The sequence below is a fragment of the Microtus oregoni genome, unplaced genomic scaffold (genome assembly GCF_018167655.1).
Source record: "Microtus oregoni isolate MIOR12 unplaced genomic scaffold, Mior012 000015F_ref0000493, whole genome shotgun sequence".
NCBI lineage: Eukaryota > Metazoa > Chordata > Mammalia > Rodentia > Cricetidae > Microtus > Microtus oregoni.
The window spans coordinates 39462562-39489036 of NW_024543074.1; the positions used below are offsets into that span (position 1 = coordinate 39462562).

At 41.9% G+C, this 26475-nt stretch overlaps 3 protein-coding genes across 3 annotated transcripts; all 3 read right to left on the reverse strand.

The window, feature by feature from the left end:
• Positions 1 to 3033: 3033 nt before the first annotated feature.
• Positions 3034 to 4017, reverse strand: LOC121456352 (olfactory receptor 2T8-like). The gene is given in 1 exon segment (XM_041664435.1): positions 3034 to 4017. A coding segment is annotated over 1 exon segment (984 nt).
• Positions 4018 to 11736: 7719 nt separating this feature from the next.
• Positions 11737 to 12666, reverse strand: LOC121456760 (olfactory receptor 2T33-like). The gene has a single exon (XM_041665192.1). It carries the CDS (start codon positions 12664 to 12666, stop codon positions 11737 to 11739), a length of 930 nt encoding a protein of 309 aa, XP_041521126.1.
• A 10689-nt stretch (positions 12667 to 23355) lies between these two features.
• LOC121456740 (olfactory receptor 2T4-like) lies at positions 23356 to 24303 on the reverse strand. The gene has a single exon (XM_041665164.1). The coding sequence runs from the start codon at positions 24301 to 24303 to the stop codon at positions 23356 to 23358; it is 948 nt and encodes a 315-aa protein (XP_041521098.1).
• Between the last annotated feature and the right edge of the window lie 2172 nt (positions 24304 to 26475).

The following is a 26475-nucleotide window of genomic DNA, read 5'->3' on the forward strand; positions in this document are numbered from 1 at the left end:
GTTCCTCCCCCTCCAATCTCAGCCCAGCAAGGGAACTGGACCCTGCCTCCAACTCTGGTGGAATCCCACTGCTGTGGTACAGTCCCCAGTAGCTTGTCAGCAGCTAAGAGACCTACAGACAGGATGCACCACCACCTCTGCCACCCACTGGACTCTGTTCCCACAAGACCTACTCTGCCACCAAACCACACATATCCCAACTTCCTCCCTGCATACAATGCTTTCCAGCAACATCAGCAGCCCCCATGGGCACAAACGCCACCTACACAAGTTGGAAGAACAGATGGGTAAATGCCAGTGTAAGAATACATTCAGTAGCAAAAAGGGCAATATGGCACTACCAGAATCCAGTTGTCCTACAACATAGCAAGACCTGAACATCCCAACACAGGTGACACAGAAGGAAAAACTTAAAAATAACTTATGAAAATAGAGGCCTTTAAAGACAAAATGAAAAATCCCCTTAAAGAAATTAAGGAAAAGACAACCAAAAATTGGAAGAAATTAATAAATCCCTCAAAGAATGTCAAGAAAACCAAGAAAAAAATCAGACAGGTGAAGGAAACAATTCAAGACTTGACAGTTGAAACAGAGGCAATAAAGAAAACACAAACCATGGGAATTCTGGAAATAAAAAATCTGGGTAAGTGAACAGGAACTACAGAAGCAAGGATAACCAACAGAATTCAAAAGACGAAAGAGTGAATTTTAGGCATTGAAGATATACAATAGGGAAAATAAATTCATCTGGCAAAGAAAATGTTAAATCCAATAAATTCCTAACACAAAACATCCAGGAAATCTGGAAGACCATGAAAGACCAAAGCTAAAAATAATAAGGATAGAAGAAGGAGAAGAATTCCAGCTCAAAGGCATGTAAAACATACAAAATCATGGAAGAAAACTTTTCCAACTTAAAGAAGGACATGTCTTTAAAGGTAAAAGCAGCTTACAGAACACCTGACAGACTGGACCAGAACAAAAGTCCCCTCACCACATAATAATAAAGACATTAAATATATAGAATAAATAAAATTAAGATATGCAAAGGAAAAAGGCCAAGTAACATAAAAGGCAGACCTATCAGAATTACACCTGACTTCTCAATAGAGATTCTAAAAGATAGGTTCCTGGACAGACGTTTTTCAGACTAAGAGACTAAGGATGCCAGCCCAGACTATTATACCCAGCAAAACTTTCAATCACTGTAGATGGAGAAAGCAAGATATTCCATGATAAAACCAGATTTAAACAATACCTATCAACAAATCCAGCTCTACAGAAAGTACTAAAAAAAGTACTTTATTGGTGTCGTGTTGCTCTTTGTGGTATTGATTGTGTTATTATTTTGTCTACCCATCTTTCCCTTTGATTGGTGTCGTTGGCCTTGTGTCTTTGTTGATCAGTCTTTCAGGTGCCACTGGATCCAAGACTCAGATGGTTGCTCTTTGTGGTGCAGTTAGGGCCATGGTTCCAGTTTCCCTGAAGGTCACTCAGTATTCCTGTAGGTTGATCAGTGTTCTCAGGGGTTGCTCTGAAATACTGGGGGTCATTTGGGCCTGCTCCCACAGAGATTGTTTGCTTGGAGCTGTTCCTACTGAGGTCACTGCCTTGGGCCTGCTCCAGCAGTTGTTGCTGGCTCTGGCCTGCACCTGTGGAGAGGTCACTGATTCACGCCCAGTGCTGCAGAGGTTTCTGGTTTGGCCCTATTCCTTCAGCAGTGGCTCCTTTGTACTTGCTCCTGTGGAGGTCCTTGCCTTGGACCTGCTCTGGTAGAGGCTACTGGCTCAATCCTGCTCCTGTGTAGGTCACTGGCTCAGGTCCATTTCCACAGATGTCCCTGTCTCAGGCCTGCTCCCTTGGGGGTCTCTCTTTTGTATCTACATCTGTGGAGGTCACTGCCTTAGGCCTGCTCCAGCAGAGTCGTTGACTTGGTCCTGTTCCCATAGATGCCTCTGGCTTGGGCCTGCTCCTGTGGAGGTCCCTGGCTTGATCCAGGTCCTGGCTCAGGCATACTCCCTCAGTGGTGGCTTCCTTGTACATACTCCCTTTGCTTCCCTAGACTTGAAACCAACTGGCAGTTAATACTCAAGGCTGCTTTCAGTGCCTGCTGGCATAAAAATTTGTGTGTGGAGAGGCATGAGAACTTTTCACTGAGAATTTGCGATTTTTCAGGGTTTTTTTTTTTTTTTTGAGAATTCATTTTGAAATGAGAAGGCAGCTCCACACTCAACTCCCAGCATGCAGCTTTACCAAAACCTCTGAGTAAAGCAGAAAATATCCAAGACATGGGCACAGATGCACACACACACACCCCTTACTTGTGGCTTTGCCTTCCACACTCATAGCTTCCTGCAGACAACTGTCGTCTGAAAAAGAATGAAACCTTCCAGGATTTTTAACTCTTCCACTACAGCGCTGCCTTCTGAGTAGCATGTTGAGATGACTTATGGTTCTGGTACCCAGTTATGACCAGCGTATCCACTCTATGTATGCTACCCATTCATTGGTCACATGGGAGCCACCTCAGTTCTAGTGACCTTTATTTCCCCAAAGTGAAAAAGCTGTGATACAGCTATGTTAAAGACAAGCTTTCTGGGTGGTGGTGGCACACGACTTTAATCCCAATGCTTGGGAGGCAGAGACAGGAGGATCTCTGGGTTCTAGGCCAACTTGGTCTACATAGTGAGGTTCCAGACAGCCAGTGCTAAACAGAATAAACCCTGTCTTGAAAAACAAAAACAAACAAACAAAAAGACAAGCTGTAAGGTGCTTATTAAGTAAACTACGGAAGCTATAGCCTGCTAAGTTTGCTAATGTCCACAATAAGAACAAAGGTGTTCATGAAATTGTGAGGAAGGACAACAGGAACTTAGTCCCAGTTTTGCAGACTCCTCAGGTCCCCCCAGTTCCAACCACAGGGTAGAAGTGTTAAGTTAAGATGGAAAAGAAACTCAACAACAGAGCTTGCAATTCTCAGTGGCTTCAGGTATCCACTGGGCATCCTGACATATAACCCCGTTAACGTGCCTACTATATGTCTTTCCTCTTTGTACAGCTGCTAAAGTCCAAGCAAACCAAGGTATCTCTACTAGTTAGGGCAGCACAACGGGCCACACACTTCCTCAGGCTACCCTTGACCTCGCTATTCCTAAGGCTGTAGATGAGGGGGTTCAGCATGGGAGTGGCAATAGTGTAGAATGCCGATACAACCTTATCATGGTTAGCCGACCTGGAAGATGTGGGTCTCATGTAGATGAAAATGGCAGCTCCATAGAAGAGGCCCACTACAGCCACGTGAGAGGAGCAAGTGGCAAAGGCCTTCTTGCGGGCTTCTATGGACCGCATTCGGAGGACAGTGGCCAAGATGAGGCCATACGATGTCAGGATGAGGGAGAAGGGGACCAGAAGCATCAACACACAGCAGATGTACATGACAAACTCAAAGGCAGATGTTTTACCACAAGCCAGGTGCAACAACACAGGGGCTTCACAAAAGAAGTGGTCGATTTCGTTCCTGTTGCAAAACTGGAAGCTCATTGTGGCAGCAGCCTGCATGGCTCCATCGGCTGCGCCCAGGAGCCAAGATCCCAAGGTCAATCTCAAACATAACTGCCAGCTCATGAGAACCGGATAGCGCAGAGGGTGGCATATCGCCACTTAGCGGTCATAGGACATGGCCGCTAAGAGGAAGCACTCGCCACCTCCCACTGTGAGGAAGAAGAAGATCTGAAAGCCACAGCCAGCCGTGGAGATGGACTTCTTGCCCGTGAAATAACCAGCTGCCATGGGAGGCACTGTGGTGGAGACCAGCATCATGTCCATAAGAGAGAGCTGACTAAGGAGAAAGTACATGGGTGTGTGGAGCCGGCGGTCCTGCTGAATCAGGAGAAGCAGGAGGGCATTGCCTACCACGGAGTTGAGGGCCACAGTCAGAACCAGCACAAAGAGAACCAGGTGAGCTCTGGTGTGGTTAAAGAGTCCTAGGAGAATGAACCCGGCTGTGGCATTCCCCATGTCCGTGGTTCACAGCAGGGGCAGCACTGCAAATCGAGGGAGGGGAGAGAGTTTCATTATCTGTGACGCTGTGTGAACTACGCATGCCCAGAAAGTTGCCTGTGAGAAATGGTGAAACCCACTTCAAATCCATCTACGCTAACAAAATGTTCCAACACAGTCACAACTTAACATAAATCTTTCCTCATTTCCAAGGTTTACCTGACACATGTCACCAGAACAGTGAGTTCAATAATGAATCAACGTTCTTTGTAAGCTGAAGTAACTCCTGATTTTTTATTACACTGTATCAACATAATGGTTGAGAACTATTTGCTTATTCATAATTTATATTTTCATATTAATTATACTTTGCATAATAAAGTCTTAGTTAAGTAAATATCTATTATATACAACTTAGGGACTGTTAATGTAGGTGACACATTTAATATATCAAAATTTTTATTTATTGAGACAAGGTGTCCTGTATCCCAGGCTGGCCTTGAATTTTCTAGATAGTAGAAAATGACCTGGGAACTCTGATCTTACAGGTTCTTCCTCTTGAGTGCTGAGTTATAGGCATGTGCTACCATGTCTGGTTTATGTAATGCTGGGGAATGGACACAGAGATTTGTGCATGGCAGGTAAAAATTCTACACACTAAACCATCAAACTTTATTGAAAAAACCAAGTTCATATGATTTTCTCCAACACTGGATAGTAAATGTCTCGCCAAACAAAGGGGTAATTTGCTCTTAGATCTAAAAGTAGGAAAGCCAGACTGTGGCCAGAGGCTAGACTCACCCTGGTCTGGGAGTTCACTTGGTTATGTTTACAGAGGTTGACTCTTCAGATACCTTCTTGGGGTTTTCTAAGTATGAAGCTGTAATGCTAATGAATGCTTCCATGAACTCTTCCTAAGTATTTTGTCCTCAGTCAGCCCCTCCCTCTTCAGCACCACACAAACTCACCCTTTAGTGGGTAACTCAGAGACCCTAGTGTTTGCCCAGCTGTAGAGAAAACAATGATTCCTGCTTCACTCTCAAGAGACTTTGAATGTTTACTTTCATTTTAATCTTTGCCTTGCTTTTGGCCAAGATTGGTTGAGCTTATTGAATCAAAATGTCCACCCTACAAAGATGTGGATACTACTTCATCCTCAAGATCGTTGTCTAGCACAAATGCCTTGAGGAAGTCCGTGCCTTCTGGGGGTACCTCCCTTGTTTCTTCTCTGGTAAGATCACAGCTATGGCTGGAACAAAGACTCCACGACTCACTCAGCCCCTGACCAAGTCCCTGAGCATTTTAGTTGGTTGCGTGAAAGTTAAATATTTTGGAGATCATTTTATCTTTTGAAAGTTACTTTGAAAGTATGTTCTCTCTGCTCGGCTCACGAGTTGCCCACGTGTCCAGTTCTCAGAAACTACGTGGAACCATGCCCACGGCTCTCAAGACACCCCATTGCTGAAGACTCAAACCCTGCCTGACTCATTTTTCACTGTTCAAACCTCTCAATATCAAAGATAGGTGAGACTTTAAGTTTGCTTTGTTTAGCCACTGGGAGGCAGGGAGCAACTTCCTTAAATTCATTTCTGAAACTGCAGACACTATTTTATGTACATAATCACTGTGGTGTTGTTAGGCACCTTCCACACTAGAATCCATCTTCTAATTCTCTTAATGCCTCCAGATGAGAACTCGGCCCCTATTAAGTAAAACTCCCTATTCTTTTTTCCCACAGCTACTGGCAGTCACTATTCTTTCTTCCTCAGTAATATGTGCCGTTGTGAAGCTTTGATGCTGCCATCCCACAGAACCCACCTAATTGTGCCTGTACCTCAAGCCATTTCCGAAGTCCCGAGGGCTCATGGATGTCATGTCTTCCCTTCATTTTTCAGGAAGTTAATGGTCCACTGTGTGGGGCGTACTGTGATTGCTGCTCCCCAGTCTGGGGCCAGTGCCTCAGGCCTTTCCCTCCCTTTGGGATACACATGCACCAGTTTGATAAGATGCTTGACTACAGATGTTGGAGTGTGTGTTTTGATAAAGAAGTAAGATACCACACTAAACAGCAATGACGAATCTTTGCTTAAAACATGCAAGAGCGGTGCACGTGTTTTCAGAAAACCTGTTCGACAGTTACCCCTACTTCTCTGTTTCTTTAAAAACACATTTATGTTTTGTTCTATGTATACAATACTAGAGATTTGATATAGGGCCTCCTAAAGGCTTGCCAAGCTCTTTATCACTGAGTTATAGTCACAGCCCTAGAAAAATATATATTAAGAAATCTCTACTTTTATTTATAATTTTAAGATTAGAAATTATCTGCTCAACTTTTTGGTGGTAATAGGTGGATACATATTTAAGGTGATAAATATTTAATAGTGGTCAGTCATTATAAATCTAATTGTGTGTTCAGTTTGTTTTTATTAAAATTATTGTCTATACCTCTTTATACAAATGAGACAAGTTACTACTAATTAAAATGTTTATAAACCTCCACAGAGTAGACTAAATTCCTAAAACTGATCATGGAACTGAAACATGGTTGAAATTGGTCCTAAAGAATTAACTCATTTGGGAAACATGCTAAATGCATTACTGGGCAATGAGACCTCCAGCTTGGCTAGGGCAGGGAATGGGGAAATGTTTACCCTGAAAAATAAGGGCTTCCTTTTGCCCTCCTTGCTTTGTGACCATCGGGCTGGACATCTCCTTGCCACATTCCACAGCTCTTCCTTAAAACTACACTCGCATCTCCTGCATTTGAAATCACAGTCACAGACAGATGCTTTTCTTTTCTTCCCATAAAAGCCTTGTGAGAAACCACAGAAAAGTCAGAATATATAGTTTCCTTTCCACATTTCCCCAAGTTCATTGTGAATATGTAATTTTAAAAGTCTGTACTTCAGGATAGAGAAATGAAAATCAACCTGGGTGTGAAAAAGAAGGTAGTAGCAGAGGACTTGTTTATATTGATAGAATTATGGATTTGCTTTAAAAACAATTAACCTATTGCCAGCATGCGCTTGCACACATTTTAATTCACTGAGGACTGAGATGTCTAACCGGGAAGACTTTCTCTGTCAAATGCAGAGTGGTGGGACTGGATTTTTCTATGTAGCCGAGGGCTCCTTTTTTCTCCAGTTTCCACCTCCCAAGTTCTAGGTTTTGGAATTGTGTTTTCTGGAGTTGTAGTTCACAAATAATCAGACATGAAAAGGTTGATATGACCTACCTGCAAGAGTCAAAACTGGTGTCCAGCAGGTTGGATCTGCACCCTCTGTGATGCACCTGGATGTCCCCTCCTGGACGGGAGGGGAGGTGTGTCTAATCTAGCCCTCCACCTCCCTCATATCAATGCCTGGGCTGATCTGTCATGAGGATGGCCCAGTGCCAGTGTGGGCTGCAAACACTATCCCATCAATACCCCAGAGCTGCTGCGGTGATAGTTCAGTGGCCAAAAGTGTTTACTGTGTTGAGAAATTAAAAAAATCCTCAAGAGATTGTGAATGGTCCACACATCTCATAAAGCTATGAATCATGGGAATGACAGAGGATGGCTCAGGAGAAAGAAATATAAATAAGTGTCCTTGAAAAGGGATTGCAATTTCAAGTGGAGGAACCAGGGTATCACGTGATTCTGGTAATTTCTGCACAGACTTCAGCAGATAGGAAGATTAAACTGTCTTCTATTCAGACAAGCTCAATTGTCAAAATAGCAATCAAGATAAAATGAAGCTCATGGAAGGAATTACCTATAGTTTATTTTCTGCTTGGACTCAGTTTGAGACAATTAAATTTGTGTCTTATGCATCGGTTTCTGTGCATTTGCAAGAAGCTGTTATATTTTGATTTTATATTTGCATTTTTGAATCTGTATAGTAAAATAACAACAATAACAAAAGCAACATTAATAACAGTGACAGCATCGTCAGGCTGTCATATCAATGACACTTCTCAGGTTGAATGTATATGGACTTCAGGACATTTGCTTTTTTTTTTTTTTTTTTTAAAGGAATTCCCTGTGTAACAGCTCTGGCTGTCCTGGAACTTGCTCTGTAGACCAGGTTGGCCTCAAACTCACAGCAATGCTTGCCTCTGCCTCCCAAATGCACCTAGCTGATCCTTTGTTTTTGATGTTTTCCAATGCTGGATACCCTGGGAACTTGGATGTATGCCTTGCAATTTCTGAGTTATCTACTGCTATATAGAGACTCCAGAGTCTACAACTGGAAATAGATAAATGAAAACAAAATAAAGCAATAATTCTTTATCATGGATTATGTGTTAGGGAAATATACCTGGTTAAAAAATGCACAATTTGGTAAACTGCAATTGCCATTTAATTTTATTTAAAGGAAAGTACAGGTTTTTTCATTATTTAACATTTGTTTACTTACTTATATAAAACTGAGCATCATGTAATTCAGGCTGGCTTAATAGTAAACTATTAAACTAGCTTAGTAGCAGAGGCTGGCCTTGAACCTCTGATCCTTCTATCTCTACCTCCCAACTTCTGGGATTGCCACCACAGTGGGTTTATCTGTTGCTGGAGATGGAAGCACTTACCAGCTGAGCCACTCCCTCAGTTCTTTGCTTAGATTTCTTTCATCAAATTGAAACTTTATCAAGCTGGCAAATCCTACTTGGATTTATAATTGTTCAAAGGTGTATAGGCTAAATTTAAGCCCACATTACAAATAGCAAAACCCCTAGGCTCCAGGTAAGGCCAGTCGGGCACCATGGACATTCTGCGCAAAAGCTTTCTACAGGAGAGTGACCGTCCTTCCTGACAAAGCTTATGTCCCTTTCTGTTCTGGCCACTGCTGTGCTGGGGTCTCTAGAGGCTATCAAGAGACGCTGCCCTGTCACAGAATGGACACTGTTGCATGACTAAATCAAGTCCTGAGAGAGTCTATGGAGTTCAAGGATAAGTAGAGGCATTCAGAGACCGGCGAGAGAAAGAATGGGGCTCAGAAACTCTGGGGAGCCGAGGGTGCACCCCATGTGAGTATCTTGTGTGGGTTCCATAAGGGCTGTATGACTAGGGTGAGTATCGAGGTCACCCATCCTGAGGATGGGCTGTATCTACCAAGTGCATAGCCCAGAGGCTTGGGTCAGCCATCTTTAATGAGGGAGGGATTCATACTCTACTGTTGCCTTCTCACTCAGAGAAGGCGCTCCTGGGATTCATGGAGGACACACACGCAAGGATGGGGATCCAGGAAGCTGGGAAGTCCTCTCAGGATTGACACCTAAAGAAGAATTAAGCAGAATTGAGCAAATGGTGAGAATGAACTCTGATGCCCAGGGTTAAACTCCTGAGAAAGTTAGGGGATGGACTCTGAGAGTCTCCCAGCCGCCATGCACTTGGGCTTTAGCGTTGCTGCAAGGACACTGGTTGTGGTTTGCTTCCAGAAATGGACTGTGACCTTGGTCTTAACAGTTTTTTCCCAACAAGAAAAATACCTTGAGAGGGACTTAGCTAAGAACTGGCGGATTCCTACATCCTAGGCAACTCTGGAAAGTTGGGACTTTTAATTACTGAAGGGGAAAAGTTGTGTGCATGGCAGAAACACATTCCAGCCCAGATATTGCTCACAGCCACTTTTTTAGGACACGGAGGTGGGTGTTTTGCTGGGGTACAGAGAAAACAGATAACAAAGGCCAGTAGTTCAAAATAGAGGAGCTCCTGGGAACACCAGCACCAGAGAAAAGTTGGAAACGGTTTGGTATTCACACACCAAGTACATGCGCTTATGGAAAACCCTAAATTCAGCATTCAAATGTTAAAGATGTAGGAGAGGAAGGATTTCCAGTTTGGGGGACAGGCAGGGGCTGTGAAAAGGGGTAGGTCTGTCTGCCTTTATACAGAGTGATCCCAAGGTCAGCTCAGTCTCTGCTGCCAACGCCTCTCCTGAGATCCAAGGATGTGGCTTGCCCAGTGTGCCTTTGTTTTGCTGAATAGTATAAGTCCTTGGTAGAAAAACTGGTACATAGCAAACATACAAACAAATTGTGAACCCTCCCTTCAAGAAAACTTGCCTGTCTTTCCTGTGACAAGCTCTGAGGCTGAAAGTTGGCTCAAAGCAGCCAACAGGGTGATGAACTGTGATGTTTGCCTCTGTGGAAGTTCCTAGAGTTTGTATCTCCCTTCCTTCCCTTTTGCATCAGATGTGCTATTTTACACACCTGTACTTGGTGTCTCTCTCCATTCTCTGAGGCCATAACAGGATACCATCTCCTGGGTATGAAAGAAGGAATGTTTGTTACCCAGTGTTCTGCAATGGGGAAAGTCTAAATTCAAGGGTTCTGCATCTGTCAGGGGCCAGATTCTCTATTAGCAGATGGTGGAAGGACAAGGAAAGGACATAGGGGGCTAACAATGAAAAGAGGGGGCTGTACTTGGAATGGACTGAACTTTGAAGATGACCTGACTGTTTGGCACATCAGTGATTGTGGAGGGATTGGAACATTGCGAGTCCAGAACCAAACGATCTTTGGTTAATCTTTAGTCTTCACCTGTACATGACCTAACATATGAATGACTGCTAAGAAAATCCTTAGGGATGTGCAGAGCACTGGCTTCCAACAGACCAAGAACAGAGTCAGATAGCTCGTGAGCCTGTACCCAAGATGTCCCTGTAACCTTCACCAGAACCTGCCTACCTGCTGTTCCCCCAAAATGTGTTTGAAAGACGTATTTATTTTGAAACTTTTTAATTTTATTACTATAAAAACTTCACAAAACTGGCACCATGTTGGAACGTGGAACTGGGGATAATCTAAATCTGGAGGGGCCATGGTGACTCATTTTTGGCTCGAGAATAAACTCTTATTCATTTTGAGGTGAGTTGTGGGTTTTATTTACTTATTTTTTGGTATGGAAATGGCCAAACTCACTATTATTTTGTTTTATTACTTGAGACAGGGTCTTATGTAATCCACCTGCCCTAGAACTTATAGTTCTTCTGTATGGCTGGTTTTGTTGCCATACTGAGTAAACTAACACTTTAATAATGGCACAAATGCTCTCCCATAATGACAGTAGAGCCCTGAGGCCTAACCACTTCTTAAAGATCTCATCTTTAAACTCCCTTAAAATAGAGATTTGGAAATCTCATAATGATTCCTAATTTTTTGGTTAGTGATATTTGTTTTGTTGTTAAAGATGTTAAATACAGATACAGTTTTAAAGCCATAAGCCCTACATGCCCATCTCCTTTTTAAGAATTCTTTAAATTGTAAATAATTTTGGAAAATCCCCCTGAAACATTTTGACATATGGTTTGTGCAATTATGTTTATGTTTAATAATTCTTACGATTATGTATTTCATTACAATTTACTTTGTAATAGCAATCAATTAGGCACTACATTTTTAAAAGTTATTGTCCATTTATTCCTTTTCCTCTTACGTTTTACATCACATAATAGAAACTGAGTTATATGATTAAAGTCTAGCTAACAGACCTGTGTCACTGCCTCTCATCTCTAAGACCTTGTTTGAAAACAGACATAGTAGCTAGCCCAAGGGACACCGAAAGGGCAAGTTGAATTTACATTTATTTTCCAAACACTTGGTAAAATTTAGAATATAAAATAACAAATGAGAGTCAGATAAATTAATACAACACTAAAGAGTGAGCTCAATGGAATAGGTCAGCTGAGCTAGTGAGTGAGGTGTGCCTAAACTGAGTAGGGCTGTTTTGGTCACCTTCCCTCTGCACGTTTATCACACTGTCTTCTGCAGCCACTTCCTCAGGGCTCCCTTGACCTCCTTGTTCCTCACACTGTATATGAGGGGGTTCAGGACCGGTGTGAAGATCGTGTAGAAGGCAGACACCACTTTGTCGCGCTTTCCCGGCTGGTGGGACTTAGGCCTCATGTAGATGAACATGATAGCCCCGTAGAATAGCCCCACCACAGCCAGGTGCGAAGAGCAGGTGGCAAAGGCCTTCTTCCGGGCTGCTGAGGATCGCATGTGGAGTACTGCAACCAGGATGAGGGAGTAGGAAGCCAGGATGAGGCACAGAGGGATCAGGAGCATAAGGATGCAGCAAATGTACATGAAGAACTCAAAGACTTTGGTGTCGGCACAGGCGAGGCGCACCAGAGAAGGCGCCTCACAGAAGAAGTGGTTGATGGTTCGAGAGTGGCAAAAGGGGAAACTCAAGATGGTGCCCGCTTGCATCAACCCATCAGCGGCTCCCAGGAACCAAGATCCCAAGGTCAGATGCACGCACAGCTTGGAGCTCATGAGGACATGGTAGCGCAGGGGCTGACATACAGCCACGTAGCGGTCATAGCTCATGGCTGCCAGGAGGAAGCACTCGCCCCCTGCCAGGGTGAGGAACAGGAAGATCTGGGAGCCACAGCCTGCAGGGGAGATGGACCTCATGCTCATCAAGTAGTTGGCTGCCATCTTGGGGATGATGGTGGAGACGAGCATCATGTCCATGAGGGAGAGTTGGCTGAGAAGGAAGTACATGGGCGTGTGGAGCCTGGGGTCCCTGCAGATGAGCAGGATCATGAGGGCGTTTCCCATCAGGGAGGCGGTGAAGATTACTAACACAACAGAAAACAGGAACAGGTGGACTTGTGTGTGGCTGAAGAGCCCAAGAAGAATGAAGTCCAAAGCTGTGGTGTTACTGGGAGGCTCCATGACTCTGGTCAAACCTGGAAGACAGGTTTTTTTTTTTTTTTTTTTTTGAGATAGGCTGTCATGGAACTACCTCTATAGACCAGGCTGGCCCCAAACTCAGAGATCTGCCTGCCTCTGCCTCCCCCAGTGCTGGGACTAAAGGCACATGCTGCCATGCCTGGTCTGAAAATGACTTTTTTTTTTTTAAAAAAAGTGACTTCCAATATCCTTAAAATCTTTGTCCAAGTGTCAGAATATTTCAATTTAGTGAAATAATAATTTTTTTTTGCAACCTGATGCTGAGGTATGGATCAGTGGGTAAGAACACTTGCTACACCAGCCTGAAGATCTGAGTGTGGATTTCAGAGCTCACATAAAAAGCTAGGTGTGGTCTTCATTTGTCTGTAGCTTAGCTCTGAAGGGCAGAGACCAAAGGATTTCTAGTTGTCTCTGGCTCCAACCTAGAAGTTGCCTCAAAGAAGTAAGGCAGAGACTGATACAGGAGGACATCAACACCCTCCTCTGGCCTGCCCGTGAACCCACACACATGAGTGTGTATTACACACACACACACACACACACACACACACACACACACACAGAGTGCCACACACACCATACCCCCACCACACCATAACACACACACAGTGCTACACACACCAAACCCCTACCACACCATAACACACACACATACACACAGAGTGCCACACACACCATACCCCCACCACACCATAACACACACACACTTCTGCATTATCCACATTTATTTTGCCATATTTTAACTTTCAACTGAATTAAATGAAACATACAGAATGCATAGTCTACTGCCCATGTGTTTTACCCCTGTACTTATATTAATCATGACATAAAGAAGCATTGTTGCGTGATTTCAATTTCCTACAGTTTGGTATTTGTCAGTTAGGAGAATCCTAAATTCTTGTACATTTGTGAATGCTGCTGTGACCCGACTCATGACCTTTGCACCTTTCTTACATGTCTATTCAAGGAGCTCCATAAGAGAGTAAGGAGGAACTCTTTGCCCTAAAGGAAACACACACGGCTGAATTTCTCTATTCCATGTGTGAGGCCCTGTTGTCCTATAGCACATGTAATGATGACCACAGATGACGACAGATGCTTCATGCCCCAGGACCACGCCTCACACTATCAACACTTCCCTGATGAGAAGGGCCATTGGTCCATGTAGATTTCTTCTCTCTCTCCCTCTTTGGTTTTCTGACAGGGTTTCTCTATGTAACAGTCCTGACTGTCCTGGAACTCGCTTTGTCGACCAGACTGGCTTACAACTCACTGAGATCTGCCTGTCTCTGCCTCTCCAGTGCTGGGATTAAAGGTGTATGCCAGCACATTAAAGGTGTGTTTTCATCTTCTTATTTTGATGGTTAAGTGTCAGGTGTGACAATAGATATTATTCATGGAACTGCCAGAGTGTTAGTAGTTAGTAGTTAGACATCACATATGTCTCGATGCTGAGGCAGAAAAACTCTGGCCTCCTTAACCTTTGGGCTAACCTGAAAAACTGCATGTGAAATTTTGTTCTCACTGGGTGTTCTGGTTCATGCCTTTTATTCCAGCACCTAGGAGGCAGAGGCAAGTGGATCTCTATGAGTTCCAGGGTAGACTAGAAAGTGAGTTCCAGGACAGCCAAGGGCACACAGTGAGACTCTATTAAAAAAAAGAAGAAAATCTTTTTAAACTAAAAATATTTCTTATACATTTTGTGATACGTCCAGTCCTGCCATAGTTATACATATTGCATATATCTTCAGCTCATTTCACACATTTCAAGTTATTATAATGCACCATTTTAAACACATGTCGTCGGTTTGGAATGCTAGCACATTAATTACCACTCCTTAGATGTTGGATTGTGTTTCACTAGTGCATTCCTGGGAAGGCTAGTAGTTATTTCTACAGGAATGGCATCTATGACCATTGTAAACTTGATATTACTATGTGCTAGCATTGAAAACATACTGTGACACCTTTGAGACCCCCCTTCTAGACAGACACAGGCACATACACACATAGACACATACACACATAGACACATGCACATACACACATAAACACAGGCACAAAAACAGACATATGAGAGAGGGAGGGAGGCAGGGAGGGAGGGAGGGACAGAGGGAGGGACGGGGAGATATATATATATATATATATATATATATATATATATATGTATTATAAAAAATAAATTTAAATGAGAGTATTTTTCTAGGGCCAGTCATACAGCTCTGTGGTGGAGTGTTTATCTTCCATGTGTGAAACCTCAGGTTTGGTTCCCATAACCACAAAAAACTAATACAGTTATCTGAAAATATATGTGTCATATTTGAATATCTTTAAGAAAAAAAGATGTATCTCAGAAATAACTTAAAATGAATCTTCCCCTGTGTTTTAATAAAATCAAAACATTTCCAGTGTCTCCTTGGACTCTCATGCCATTCATGTTTTATGGATTTCTTCTGACTCCAGAGTAATCATACATGACTGTAGTTCATATAAAGTCACTCTGGTATTTGAATACTTAGTATTCATGAGAGTTTCCCTACATTTTCATTAAAGTATTAGCTTATAAAAGTCAATAAAATGTTTATATTATCACAGAACTATTATTTATGCTTCAAATTTTAAGTTATTTTAACTTTAGAAACAACCAAATAACAAACAAAATCTTATAATGTGTCCTTTATGACAAAGATATTATTTACTCAGGTGAATATAATAATGTGATTTCAAAACCTAAATTACAAGCTAAATTTGGAGATCAAAAGAATTGTGATTTTTTTGTACCCTGTTACCCTATATGCTGAAAACAAAATAAATTTCTGCTCTTATCCATTGTGTCAAACAAAAAGGAAACATTTACTCAACAGTAGGCTCTTGAATGCCCAGGCTAGATGGAACAATCAACCTTCAAGTAATTGATAAATTGAATTCAGATAGGTTATATGCTCTGCCACATATAACTTTAAGTGGTGACTGTTTTGCTACCAAAAATATCCTTTTGCAAAATGATAGAAAGGGATAATTGACTTTAGCAATTTGTTTTGTGACAAAGTCTCGCTATGTAGCCCAGGCTGACCTGGAACTTGCTGCTCTCCTGCCTCGGCTTCCCGAGTGCTGGAATGAGACGTGTGTTGTCAGAGCAGCACTTTTGTGGACTCAAGAATGATGAAAACCATGGCCAAGGAAAACCAGCATACTTTTGCTGTCTAAATGACAGGAAAGCCCAGTGGGTATATACCATACTGTCAGGAGTCAGTGTGGATTAATGGTCTTGTTCATCTACCCGCACACTCCGCATCTGGAGTGTATCATGCTATTACAGTGCTTTGAAGTCAAACACATTTCTTAGACCAGCTGTTCTCGACCTCTTTAGGGGTCACATATCAGATATTTGCATTATGATTCATAACAGTAGCAAATTATGAGGTAGCAATGAAATAATTTTATGGCTGGGGTCACCACAACACGAGGAACTGAATTAAAGGGTGTCAGCATTGGGAGGTTGAGAACCATTGTCTTAGACCAAAAAAGTTCCCAGTCAGTTTTTTTTAAATAGGGACTTAATTTGTCTTATAGATTTGTTTTAATAAAACATGGTAGTTTAAATGGAGTACTTAACCAATTACTGTTCTTTTTTTTTTTTTTTTTTTTTTTTTAAGGAAACTACTGGAAAAACGTGGCTGGAGCCAGCAAAATAGCTCACTGGGCAAAGACATCCTACAAAGGCCTGTGGACTTGCATCCGATACCTAGGCCATTTGTAAAAGTGAGAGAATAGACTCCACAACATGGTCCTCTCACTTGTGTTAGTGTGTGTGTGCGTGGATGCACACACACATACAATAATAACAATAAACACAATTTAATGACGGGACTGTCACTAGCCCTAGAAGGGAGTGCATGAAGTATTAATACAATGAAATAGAATGTACCCATCCATCTCAGGCTTGGACTATGCCTCATTCTCAATTTTTCTGAAAACTTTTTTGGTCCTGTCTGGATACCTTCCACATGCTAACAAAAAGCTATATATATAAAATCAAAAGTTTATAAATACTATAAGGTTTCAATTAAGTCTTGGAAATTTATAGTCTCAGTGGGCATGAAGGGCACGGTTAAGACAACTGTCATGCCTGTGCACTAAATACAGGAGTGAGTACAGTCTCCGTGGTTCACATTCTAAGTTGGATTGTACTGAAGCCAATCTCAGGGCAGAAGTGAAAACGAAACAAATCTACTGTAACGCATCGTCAACTGGGGGTGGAAATACAGAGCTTCTCCATGTTTCTTCTCAATACGTCTCTCCCTGGGAGTATTGAGATTTGTCCTCAATTTGATCCTAGGAAATGCTTAAAGGAAGGGGGGAGGAGAACCTTAAATTCACAAAAGTTTTTAACATTTATCTAATGTGTAGCGAGGAAAGCTGTATGCTGCTGCAGTGGAACAACGTATGACTCCCAGTGACCTTCATATCCCTTTCTTCGGCAGAGACTGACGCCATGCTTTGTGCATTGTACCAAAGGTGTGGCAGAGAGTTAAGAGATCATGCTTGTGAGCTTATGGGGCGAGGTGTGGATACATTGGCTTCTCTATTTTAAAAATGCTATGAATTAAGGCAGAGTCCCTAAAATTGTGGAAATGAAATATATTGTAACAGAATCTTGAGAGAGCACCACCTGTGGTTGTAAGCACTCCATCTCAGGGACGGAGAACTCACCTGTGTTGGGAGCAGCTGCTGTGCAGGACGATCCTGAATCTGTGGCTCAGGTCCCAGGACTCACCACTGAGAGCTCTGTGCCACTCCTGGCCCTTGCTCTATAGGAAACTCGCCGGCTCATGGTCCAGGTCATGCCACAGTCAGGCTTCAGAGTCCTCAGTGAGAGCACCCCTGGTGAAATCCAGCTGAAAAGACCTTCTCTGTTTATTAGCTCCCTAAAGTTAGTGTTCAAATCCCAGGGTATTTGATCCCTGACGTAACTGACCCATACTGGTAACATCAGGGTACAACCAGTTTGAAGAAGATCCAAATATTATTACCTGTGATAGTAAACTCCTGATTTCCACCTTCCGCCCCCCTCCCAAGGATCATATCAGTCACGTTAGCCTGTGCTTTAGTGAAAACCCATGTGTTGAGAACAATCTGGAAGTTAGATGAAGATGGACACAGGATGTGAGGAAAACATTGCCTATAAAGTTACTATTTGAAAATGGGGATGGCTCAACTGAAGAATTAAGGTTTGTAGTTATACAACTTGGCAGTCAACTGAACGCCTTGACACTCAAGCTGATCATCCATAAAAAGGGCTAAGATATCTGTCCCCATATGGTTTATTTACAGTGAGTGACAAGCTCCAGGTTTACCCCAAAAGTATCTGCTTCCACCTGGCCTTCTGATTTATGTATAGTTATGGGGAGGTGTTCGTCTAATGCCTTAACTGGTTAAAAAAATATAAATTAAATCTGTGTTATTCTACTTAACTGAGTTGTAACTGATTGGTTGCACACCACTGGGTGTGAACTACTGAGAAGTGAGAAGTATGCTTGAGTTGTGTTCTACACAGTTATACAAGGATTCTTGAAGCCAGTATATAGAGCTGTTTGGATTTTATATTTAAATAGATTGACACCTATAGGCATAGAGGAGATGAATTAAACAGTTCTTGCTGGTATTCTGTTACAGAGTAAGGTAACTGGTATTAATAAAAACAGACTATTCAGTTCAAAGAAACCTGGAACAGAGGACTCTGAATAATTTTTAACTACAAAGAAATGATAAATGTTTATGGTAACAGACATGAAATGATCATCATCCATTATATACATGGGTCGCATTATATGCCATAAACAAAAACAATTATTTTGTTCTCATTGTATAAAAAGTTTAACATGTAATTAAATAAGGCATCCTTAGACTAATAACTGCATTTTATTTTTAATCTCAAATCAAGAAAACAATGTTTTATTTTTTGATCTTTACTTGATTTTTTTTTTTTTTTTTTTTTTTTGATTTTTCGAGACAGGGTTTCTCCGTAGCTTTTGGTTCCTGTCCTGGAACTAGCTCTTGTAGACCAGGCTGGCCTCGAACTCACAGAGATCCACCTGCCTCTGCCTCCCAAGTGCTGGGATTAAAGGCGTGCGCCACCACCGCCCGGCTTTTACTTGATTTTTAAGTGTGTGTGTGTGCACGTGTGCATCTGTGTCTTTGTGGAGGCCTGTGCACCTGAGTGAAATGTCTGCAGATGCCAGAGGAAGCCTTGGATCCTCTGCAGCTCAAGTTACAGTCAGTTCTGAGTGCCTGATGGGTGCTGGCAATTAAACTCAGGTCACCTGCACTCAACTGTTGAGTCGTATCTTAAGCTACAGGACAATGTTTACTATTGACAATAGAAGTTAAAATAATGTTATGGATTTCGAAAATAAATCCAGAAAATATACTCTTTCTTTTGCTATCACTTGAGATCTTTCAGTATTATTATTAGTTGATGGATTATATTATATTTAATATTCAGTCTTAGGTTAGCAATATCAGAAAACTTCTGACTTATGATTGACATTTAGGCATGAAGAAGAAGTTCTTTATTTATTGGCATATAAGACATTAAGAACTGATTGGTCATGGGGGATGGCCAGTTCAGGTCACATATCTGCTTCTGTTAGGAGTCTTAGCAGGGTCCCCTTAGATCTGACCCTGAGTGCCCCTTTCCCAGGCTTCTCTTGCAGTTCTCTCTTCCCTTCACTCCCTCCCAACCTGATTGCTCGTGTCCCCATCCCCACCTGCCCATGTCCCACTCAGGAAATCTCTTCTATTTCTCCTTCCCAGGGAGATTCAGGTTTCTCCCGTGAACCCTCCTTGCTACTTAGTCTCTGTGTCTATGGATTATAGCATAGTTATCCCTTATATCCACTTATGAATAAGTACATGTCATATTTGTCTTTATGGGTCTGGGTTACCTCGCTCAGGATGATTTTTTCTAGTTCCATTCATTTGCCTGCAAATCTCCTGATTTATAGGTCTTATTTCAAAATATGACCTATAAATAAGTGTTACAAACTTTAGAACTGAAGAACAATCTTTCTGAAAATTAGAACTAGCCACTCTGTATAAAATTACAGCTGTGAAACCAGACTGGCCAAAAGAAAGCAGAGTTACAAGTAATTAAATTATTTCTAATATTCTATTCATAAAATAGAATGATTCATAGGTACAATAACTAAAGGGCAGAGAGGAAACATACAGGTACCCGGTTGAGAGATGATTCCATTCTTGTCTAGTAAGAAAGTGGTGGGTATGGGAGTAGAAGGGAAAAAAAAAACAGCTGAAAATGGCTACAATTCTTAGGGGCTAGGGGCAGGGAGGGTGATTATCAGGAAGGGGCAGGTTACTCAGAAACAGTCATCCTAAATGCTTTAGAGGAACTGTAAAACTCTGCCACCTAAGGAACAATGATCCGTGGTCAAAAGTTACTGCAGAAAGGGCAGCTACTGATTAGTGTGATGTAGTGTCAATTAGATGGACATTCCTGAGGTCCTTTGTCTGCTGTAGCTTTGTCTTTCCCTTTTCATTTCATCAGGTATATTGCCCTGTAAATTACAGTAATGGTACCAGGAATAAAAAGATAAGGAATTTTAAACTTCTAAAAAGAATTAATCAATCCAGCTGCGAGCCTTGTTCTCTAGATATGAAATTCAGGATTCAAGCTGTTTTCACTGAAAAATTCCAGCTGGAACAATTAGCCACTCTCCACCTTCACATCTCAGCTTCTGGTGTAGGAGGATCTTCTTTCTATGTGTTGCTTTCATTGGTTGAATAAAGAAAACTGCCTTGGCTTTTGATAGGGCAGCCCTTAGATGGGCCTGGTAGACAGAACAGAATTCTGGGAGGAAGAAGACAGTGTGGCAAACGCCATGGCTCTCCTCTCCTAGCTGGATGCTGGTTAGACTCATGCCGGTAAGCCACAGTCAAGTGGCGATACACATTAATGGAGATGGGTTAAACAAATATGTAAGAGTTAGCCAATAAGAGGTTAGAACTAATGGGCCAGGCAGTGTTTAAATGAATACAATTTATGTGTTGTTATTTCGGGATATAAGCTAGTAGAGTGGCTGGGAGCCTGGTGGGATGAAAAGCAGGCCCGCTCCTCATTACTACAAGCTTCCAGCATCCTTGCTTTCTCTGATCATCTATGGACTCTTTTTTTTCCCCCAAAATGGATTTATTTATTTGTGAATGTTTAGCTCACATATATGTCTGTACACCATGCATGTATCCCTGGTACCCTTGGAGGGAGGTCAGAAGAGGTTATTGAACCTCCTGGAACTGGAGTTAAGGATGGTTGTAAGTCACTAGGTGACTGCTAGGAATCAAACCCTGGTCCTCTGCAAGGACAAGTGCTCTTAACTGCTGAGCTATCTCTCCAGACCTCTCTACTGCACACTCAGATTTTTGTGTGTGTGTGTTCAAGTCTAAACCACCTTTTTAAAGGAGCTTATAGAAAATAATTATTATTATTAATAATAAGAAGAAGAAAAAGAGGAGGAAGGAAGAGGAATCTATTGGAGAAGCCCTAGTCAAATGGTGTATGCATGTTGTGATAGGTGGTTATTTTCAGTACAACGACTAAACGTCTCATCGCCCATAGCTGAACACATAGAGAAAGTGGAATTGGGTCTCTTCTGTGTTGTTCTAGATTTCTTATATTCACCTTTGTTACTTCCTGTACCCTTTCATAAAGCTGATTTTGCATGTCATATTACACGTCATATTGAAACCTTTTGTATTTATCGCTAAAGATTGAAGTGAAAAAACTTTGAAACACAGAGAAATGAAGGTTATGGTACTGTTACTGTTTCAGCATAGGAATAAGAAATAGGCAAAGACACAAAGTGATCAAAACTGGGTTCAAGGCTCATGGAAAAATGACAACCAAGAAGAGTGCAGAAATGAGAACTGAAAGGAATAAAAATATTCACTATTCACAGAAACTGCATAAAGCATATTTAGGCACTGTAAAAACTAAATGCATAGAGTTGTTGCTATTACTTTGACCCTTCATTGTGTCCTATGTTATTTTTTATCATATACTGTGTCCTGTGCCTGATTTGACCTGAATAATTATTTGAAATGTACATCATATATGTGTGTGTCTGTATGAATTAGATGTATTCTACTGACATAAACAAAGTTGGCAGAACTACTTTTATAACACAGTCTCCAACAGACTTATTTCTGTCTGCCTGTGATAGGTTGTACCTCCTACAGTAGAAATAAATTACATTTAATTAAAAAAAACCTCATTTGGTACTTATACTTTCTGAGGCTACACTGTGCTCTTGACAATTTAACCTCAGATACAACATTCCTGGTAACATGTCACATGGAAATTCTGTGAGAGACCCAGAGAGTGGGGACAAATCAGATCAGAATGGCTCTCTCCTAATGGACTGCTACCCTAATTGTCTAGACTCCTAGGAATGAGTTTCCTCACCACAGGGCATAAAACAGCACTTGGACTCTTTCTGCAGTAGATGTGCCACTTGGCCAACGGGGACACCACGCTGAAGTTCCCAGAGGATACAGCCACACACATGTCAAAGATTATGTACCCGGCCAACTGATTAGCTCTCCCGTGATCATGAAGCATTGGAACATTACGGATACAAAGCAATTTGCCAAGCCCATCTATGGCACCCTTTGGAGTCTTTTATTGTCAGCTTTGGTTTCTGAGCCAGCATCCCTGTGACTATCAGGTGAAACATTTTGGAAAATATTGCCTTATTCGAATGCTAGCTTTTCTCAAACTAAAGACTTTCTTTCTCAACAGACAGTATCTGAGAACCATGGCAGAGATTTTCCCACTTTGCTACAACCTAAACCCCTGATGTCTCCATGGCACAGCTGAAAAATGCCTTGAGTTATGACATATGATTTGTTTGTACTCTGTAAAGTCCCGTGAAACTCCAGAACATATCATTGGGGGTAACCTGAGTCCATGTTCCTGGGCCTTGGTCACTCACATTATGCTCAAGAACAAGCTGTACCCCATTCCCTTGAAGTGAGAGCTGTGTTTGGTTTTGAGAGATACATGAGTGCATTTATGTGCAAATATGGCTATGCTGACAATTTGAAACCCTTCTGGACACTTGTACTACCTAGATTTAAATATCTTTTTAACCATTATTATTAATATATCATAATACAGGAGCTGAAAGAATAAAACTGTATGCTGCTCTTTATTTTCTTTAGTTTCAAATATGCATAAATTATCAAGAAATTAACATAATTAATTCAATATGCCGTTTACCTTGATTCACCTCTTCTCAGCATTGTTAACCACTTTGCTTCCAATCCACTCGTCTTTCAGCAGTTGAACACCTCAAGACCATTTATGCCTCAATATGACATAATTTTGAAGGATAAGGATATTGTACCACAAGATTTAAAAGCCACTATCAATGTCATAAAAATATAACATTGGCAGGATACAAATAAAGATTTTGAATGTGCAAGAAGTACACCAACGATAATTTCAGAGTACAGAAATAAGTCTTCTAAAGGGATGACTGTGCAATGAGACTTGATGGATGAGGAATAATATCAGCATGAGAGCTGGAACAACAGATGTGTTGGAGACAAAGGAAATAAACTATTCATTTCTAATTACTTGCTTTATTGTTCCTAGAAGGAGGGGTTGACACCCAACAATTTCTTCAGAGCCTCTGTGACATTCTTATTCCTCAGACTGTAGATTAGTGGGTTCAACAGAGGGGTGAGTATCGTGTAAAACACAGACACCACCATGTCCTTCCCTGGGGTGTGGAAGGAGGCAGGGAACATGTAATTATAGACAGCAGCACCGTAGAAGAGGATGACCACAGTCATGTGGGAAGAGCAGGTGGCGAGGGCCTTCTTCCTGCCCTCTGCTGAGTTCATCCTGAGAACTGTGAGGAGGATGAAGGAGTAGGAGCTTGAGATGACTGTCACAGGGATGAGAAGCATGAGCACACAGCACAGGTACATGAAGGTCTCATAGAGCCAGGTGTCTGAGCAGGAGAGTTTTATCACAGCGGGGGCCTCACAGAAGTAGTGATGGATTTCCCTGGATCCACAGAATGGGAAGGTCAGGATGACAGGGGTGAATATGAAACCATCCAAGGATCCCAGGAACCAGCAGACAGACATCAGGAGGAGACACACCCTGCGGTTCATGAGAACAGGATAACGGAGTGGATGGCAGATGGCCACATAGCGGTCATAAGACATTGCAGCCAGAAGGAAAAATTCTGAACCTCCTAGTGTCAGATATAGGAACATCTGCATCCCACAGGCAGCAGCTGAGATCCTGTGGCTCCCCAGGACCTGGTCCATGAGCATCTTGGGCACACTGACAGAAATATACATCATGTCCATGAGGGACAACTGGCTGATGAAAAAGTACATGGGTGTGTGGAGCCGGGTGTCAGAGTGTATCAGAAGGATCAGGAGGGCATTGCCAGACAAGGCCACCAGGAAAACCACAAATATGACCACAGCAAGAAGAGCTGGGTGTTTGATTTGATTGAAGAATCCCACCAGGGTGAAATCTAACTGTCCAGTGTAGTTGTTCATCCAGGTAATGATGTTCATTGGTGTCTCCTAGGCAACCAAGAATGCCTTGGGGTTAGTGACTGCAAACTCATATGTGCACAAGACTAGTGTGCTGAGAATCAAGTTCCCCGGGCCTTTAGTTCCGAGAATGATTATCTAAGTAATAGTTAAGGATTTTAGAAGAGCAGGAATTCACCTCTGTGGTTAGATCATCACAACCCAGAGTAGATCGACCACGGTTCATGATGACTCATAGTGACCTCTATTAGGAAGTCTTGAAAACTGCAGGATTATCCACAAAAAGACACACAAAACAAATGAAAGACAAATTCAAATAAGCACACAAATGTTAGACACATTTTTAAGACTGTCAATGAGTAAAGGTACTCTTATGAACCATTGTAGAGTTGCTCATAATATTAACACATTATGATATACACTCTCCATTTTCACATTCATTGAAGAATATGGTTTTTTAAATTATATGGTAAAATATCTTAATTGAAAATGCATTTAGTCCATGTAAAATTGAATTTGAAGTTTCTTATGTATGTTTTTGATAGATAAATTCTCTTTAAGTATAAATCATATAAACATAGTCATATGAAAAAATAGATACAACAATGCATAGAACATGTTTGCTTTTCTAACTCTGTTTAGACGAAGATAATGGGAAGTTTCACCCTTCTCCGTTGTCTGCTTCTCCAAGTTCGTCTCCTCTCAGGGCTCAACACTGGCTCAAAGCCTCAGCGGAGGCAGAGGATTGAGCTGTTACTGCTGCTGCCCAGGTCAGGTTGTGTCAGCAGCATCTCTATGGACAGTTCAGCCACTTCTTCATGGAGTCTGAGAAGCAGGGAGAACACACCCATGAGAAGTCCCTGAACATGGATCACCAATCCCTCTGCTGCACGCTCACAGCCTGCCTCTGTGTTAGGTGCTAAAAAAAAAAAAAAATCAAATCAAGGACAAATTAACCTTGATTGTATTAAACAACTTTAGTGCTCATCTGTGTGGGAACATAGTACATGAATGTGAATTAAAATGAAGGTTTAAGTAGGTACACCATAGTGAGAAACAGCAGCAGACAGAATGTACCCAGACTTTCTGTCAAGGTTCAGTGAACGCCTCTTCCACATGTACTTCTCAAAGACAGGAGATTTTTTAAAGTTTTATTTCTGAACTACTTGATACTGCATTTTGATAGCTCTAGGCAGTAGAAAGGAATGAAATCTCCTCTTTCTGAGATGTTAGGAATACTTGCAAGGGAGTAGCTGCTGAGATGCCAATCACAGGTCTCAGGAACATTTTACATTTATGTCAAGACTCTAAAAACAAACACAAAAACCCACCTGAAGCCACAAGACATACCTGAAATTGAAGTCCTTCATGTTCTGTCAAGCTACTCTCTGCCATAGAGCAGAGAACTTGGCCAGGTCCTTAAAGCTTTCATATAAATATCAGAAAGCCTGAGACCTGTGGGAGGAGATGGACAGAGAGATACATACAGACAAACAGACTGAGAGGTATGAAGAAATGATAGATTTCCAATTTTAAAAGGCTTCTTTGTGAAAGAAAACATACCTGTTCTAAACTTAAGCTTTATAGTGAGCTCACCTTAAAGGTTCCTGCTGACTGAATTTGCATTCGTGGACACAGTGGATGAGGACTGGGGAGGGTGCCACAGTCTATGAGAATCCCTGAACAGTGCAGGTCAAGAGGCAGGGGAGGTACAGGAGATGTGCTGGAAAGGCAGTGCCCTCTGTTAAGCTGGGGGCACTCAAAACAGGGCAGCCAGAGACCATGAGACAGGAAAGTGCTGTCTGCATACGGCACAGGACCAACAGCTGTAGCCAGTCCTTACACCTGCTGTGCTGTTTAATTTCATGTGAACAGCTCAGTGCACTGTTAACATTGGGTGTTACTAACGGTGAAGGTAGAGAAATAAGAAAGCATCATCCCAAGCCATCAGCATCCCTGATCCACCCTGTGCTTCAATATCAGTCACTGTGTTTCTTCTTTTACAGTGGAGAAGCTCAGGGTCTCAGCATCTGCCTCACATCACACAATAACACACAGTGTGAGTGCTTAACTGATGGGTTGGCACAGAGTGGTACCTATCTGGTTCTATGGGAAACACCATGTGCCCAGGAACTTAGAGTTTCTGTTTAGATCACCCACAGTCTGCTTTATATGATGAACATAAATAATATT

Excerpts from the sequence above, each read along its gene's own strand:
- LOC121456760 (XM_041665192.1), bottom strand. The coding sequence starts at position 12,666 with ATGGAGCCTCCCAGTAACACCACAGCTTTGGACTTCATTCTTCTTGGG.
- LOC121456740 (XM_041665164.1), bottom strand. The coding sequence starts at position 24,303 with ATGAACATCATTACCTGGATGAACAACTACACTGGACAGTTAGATTTC.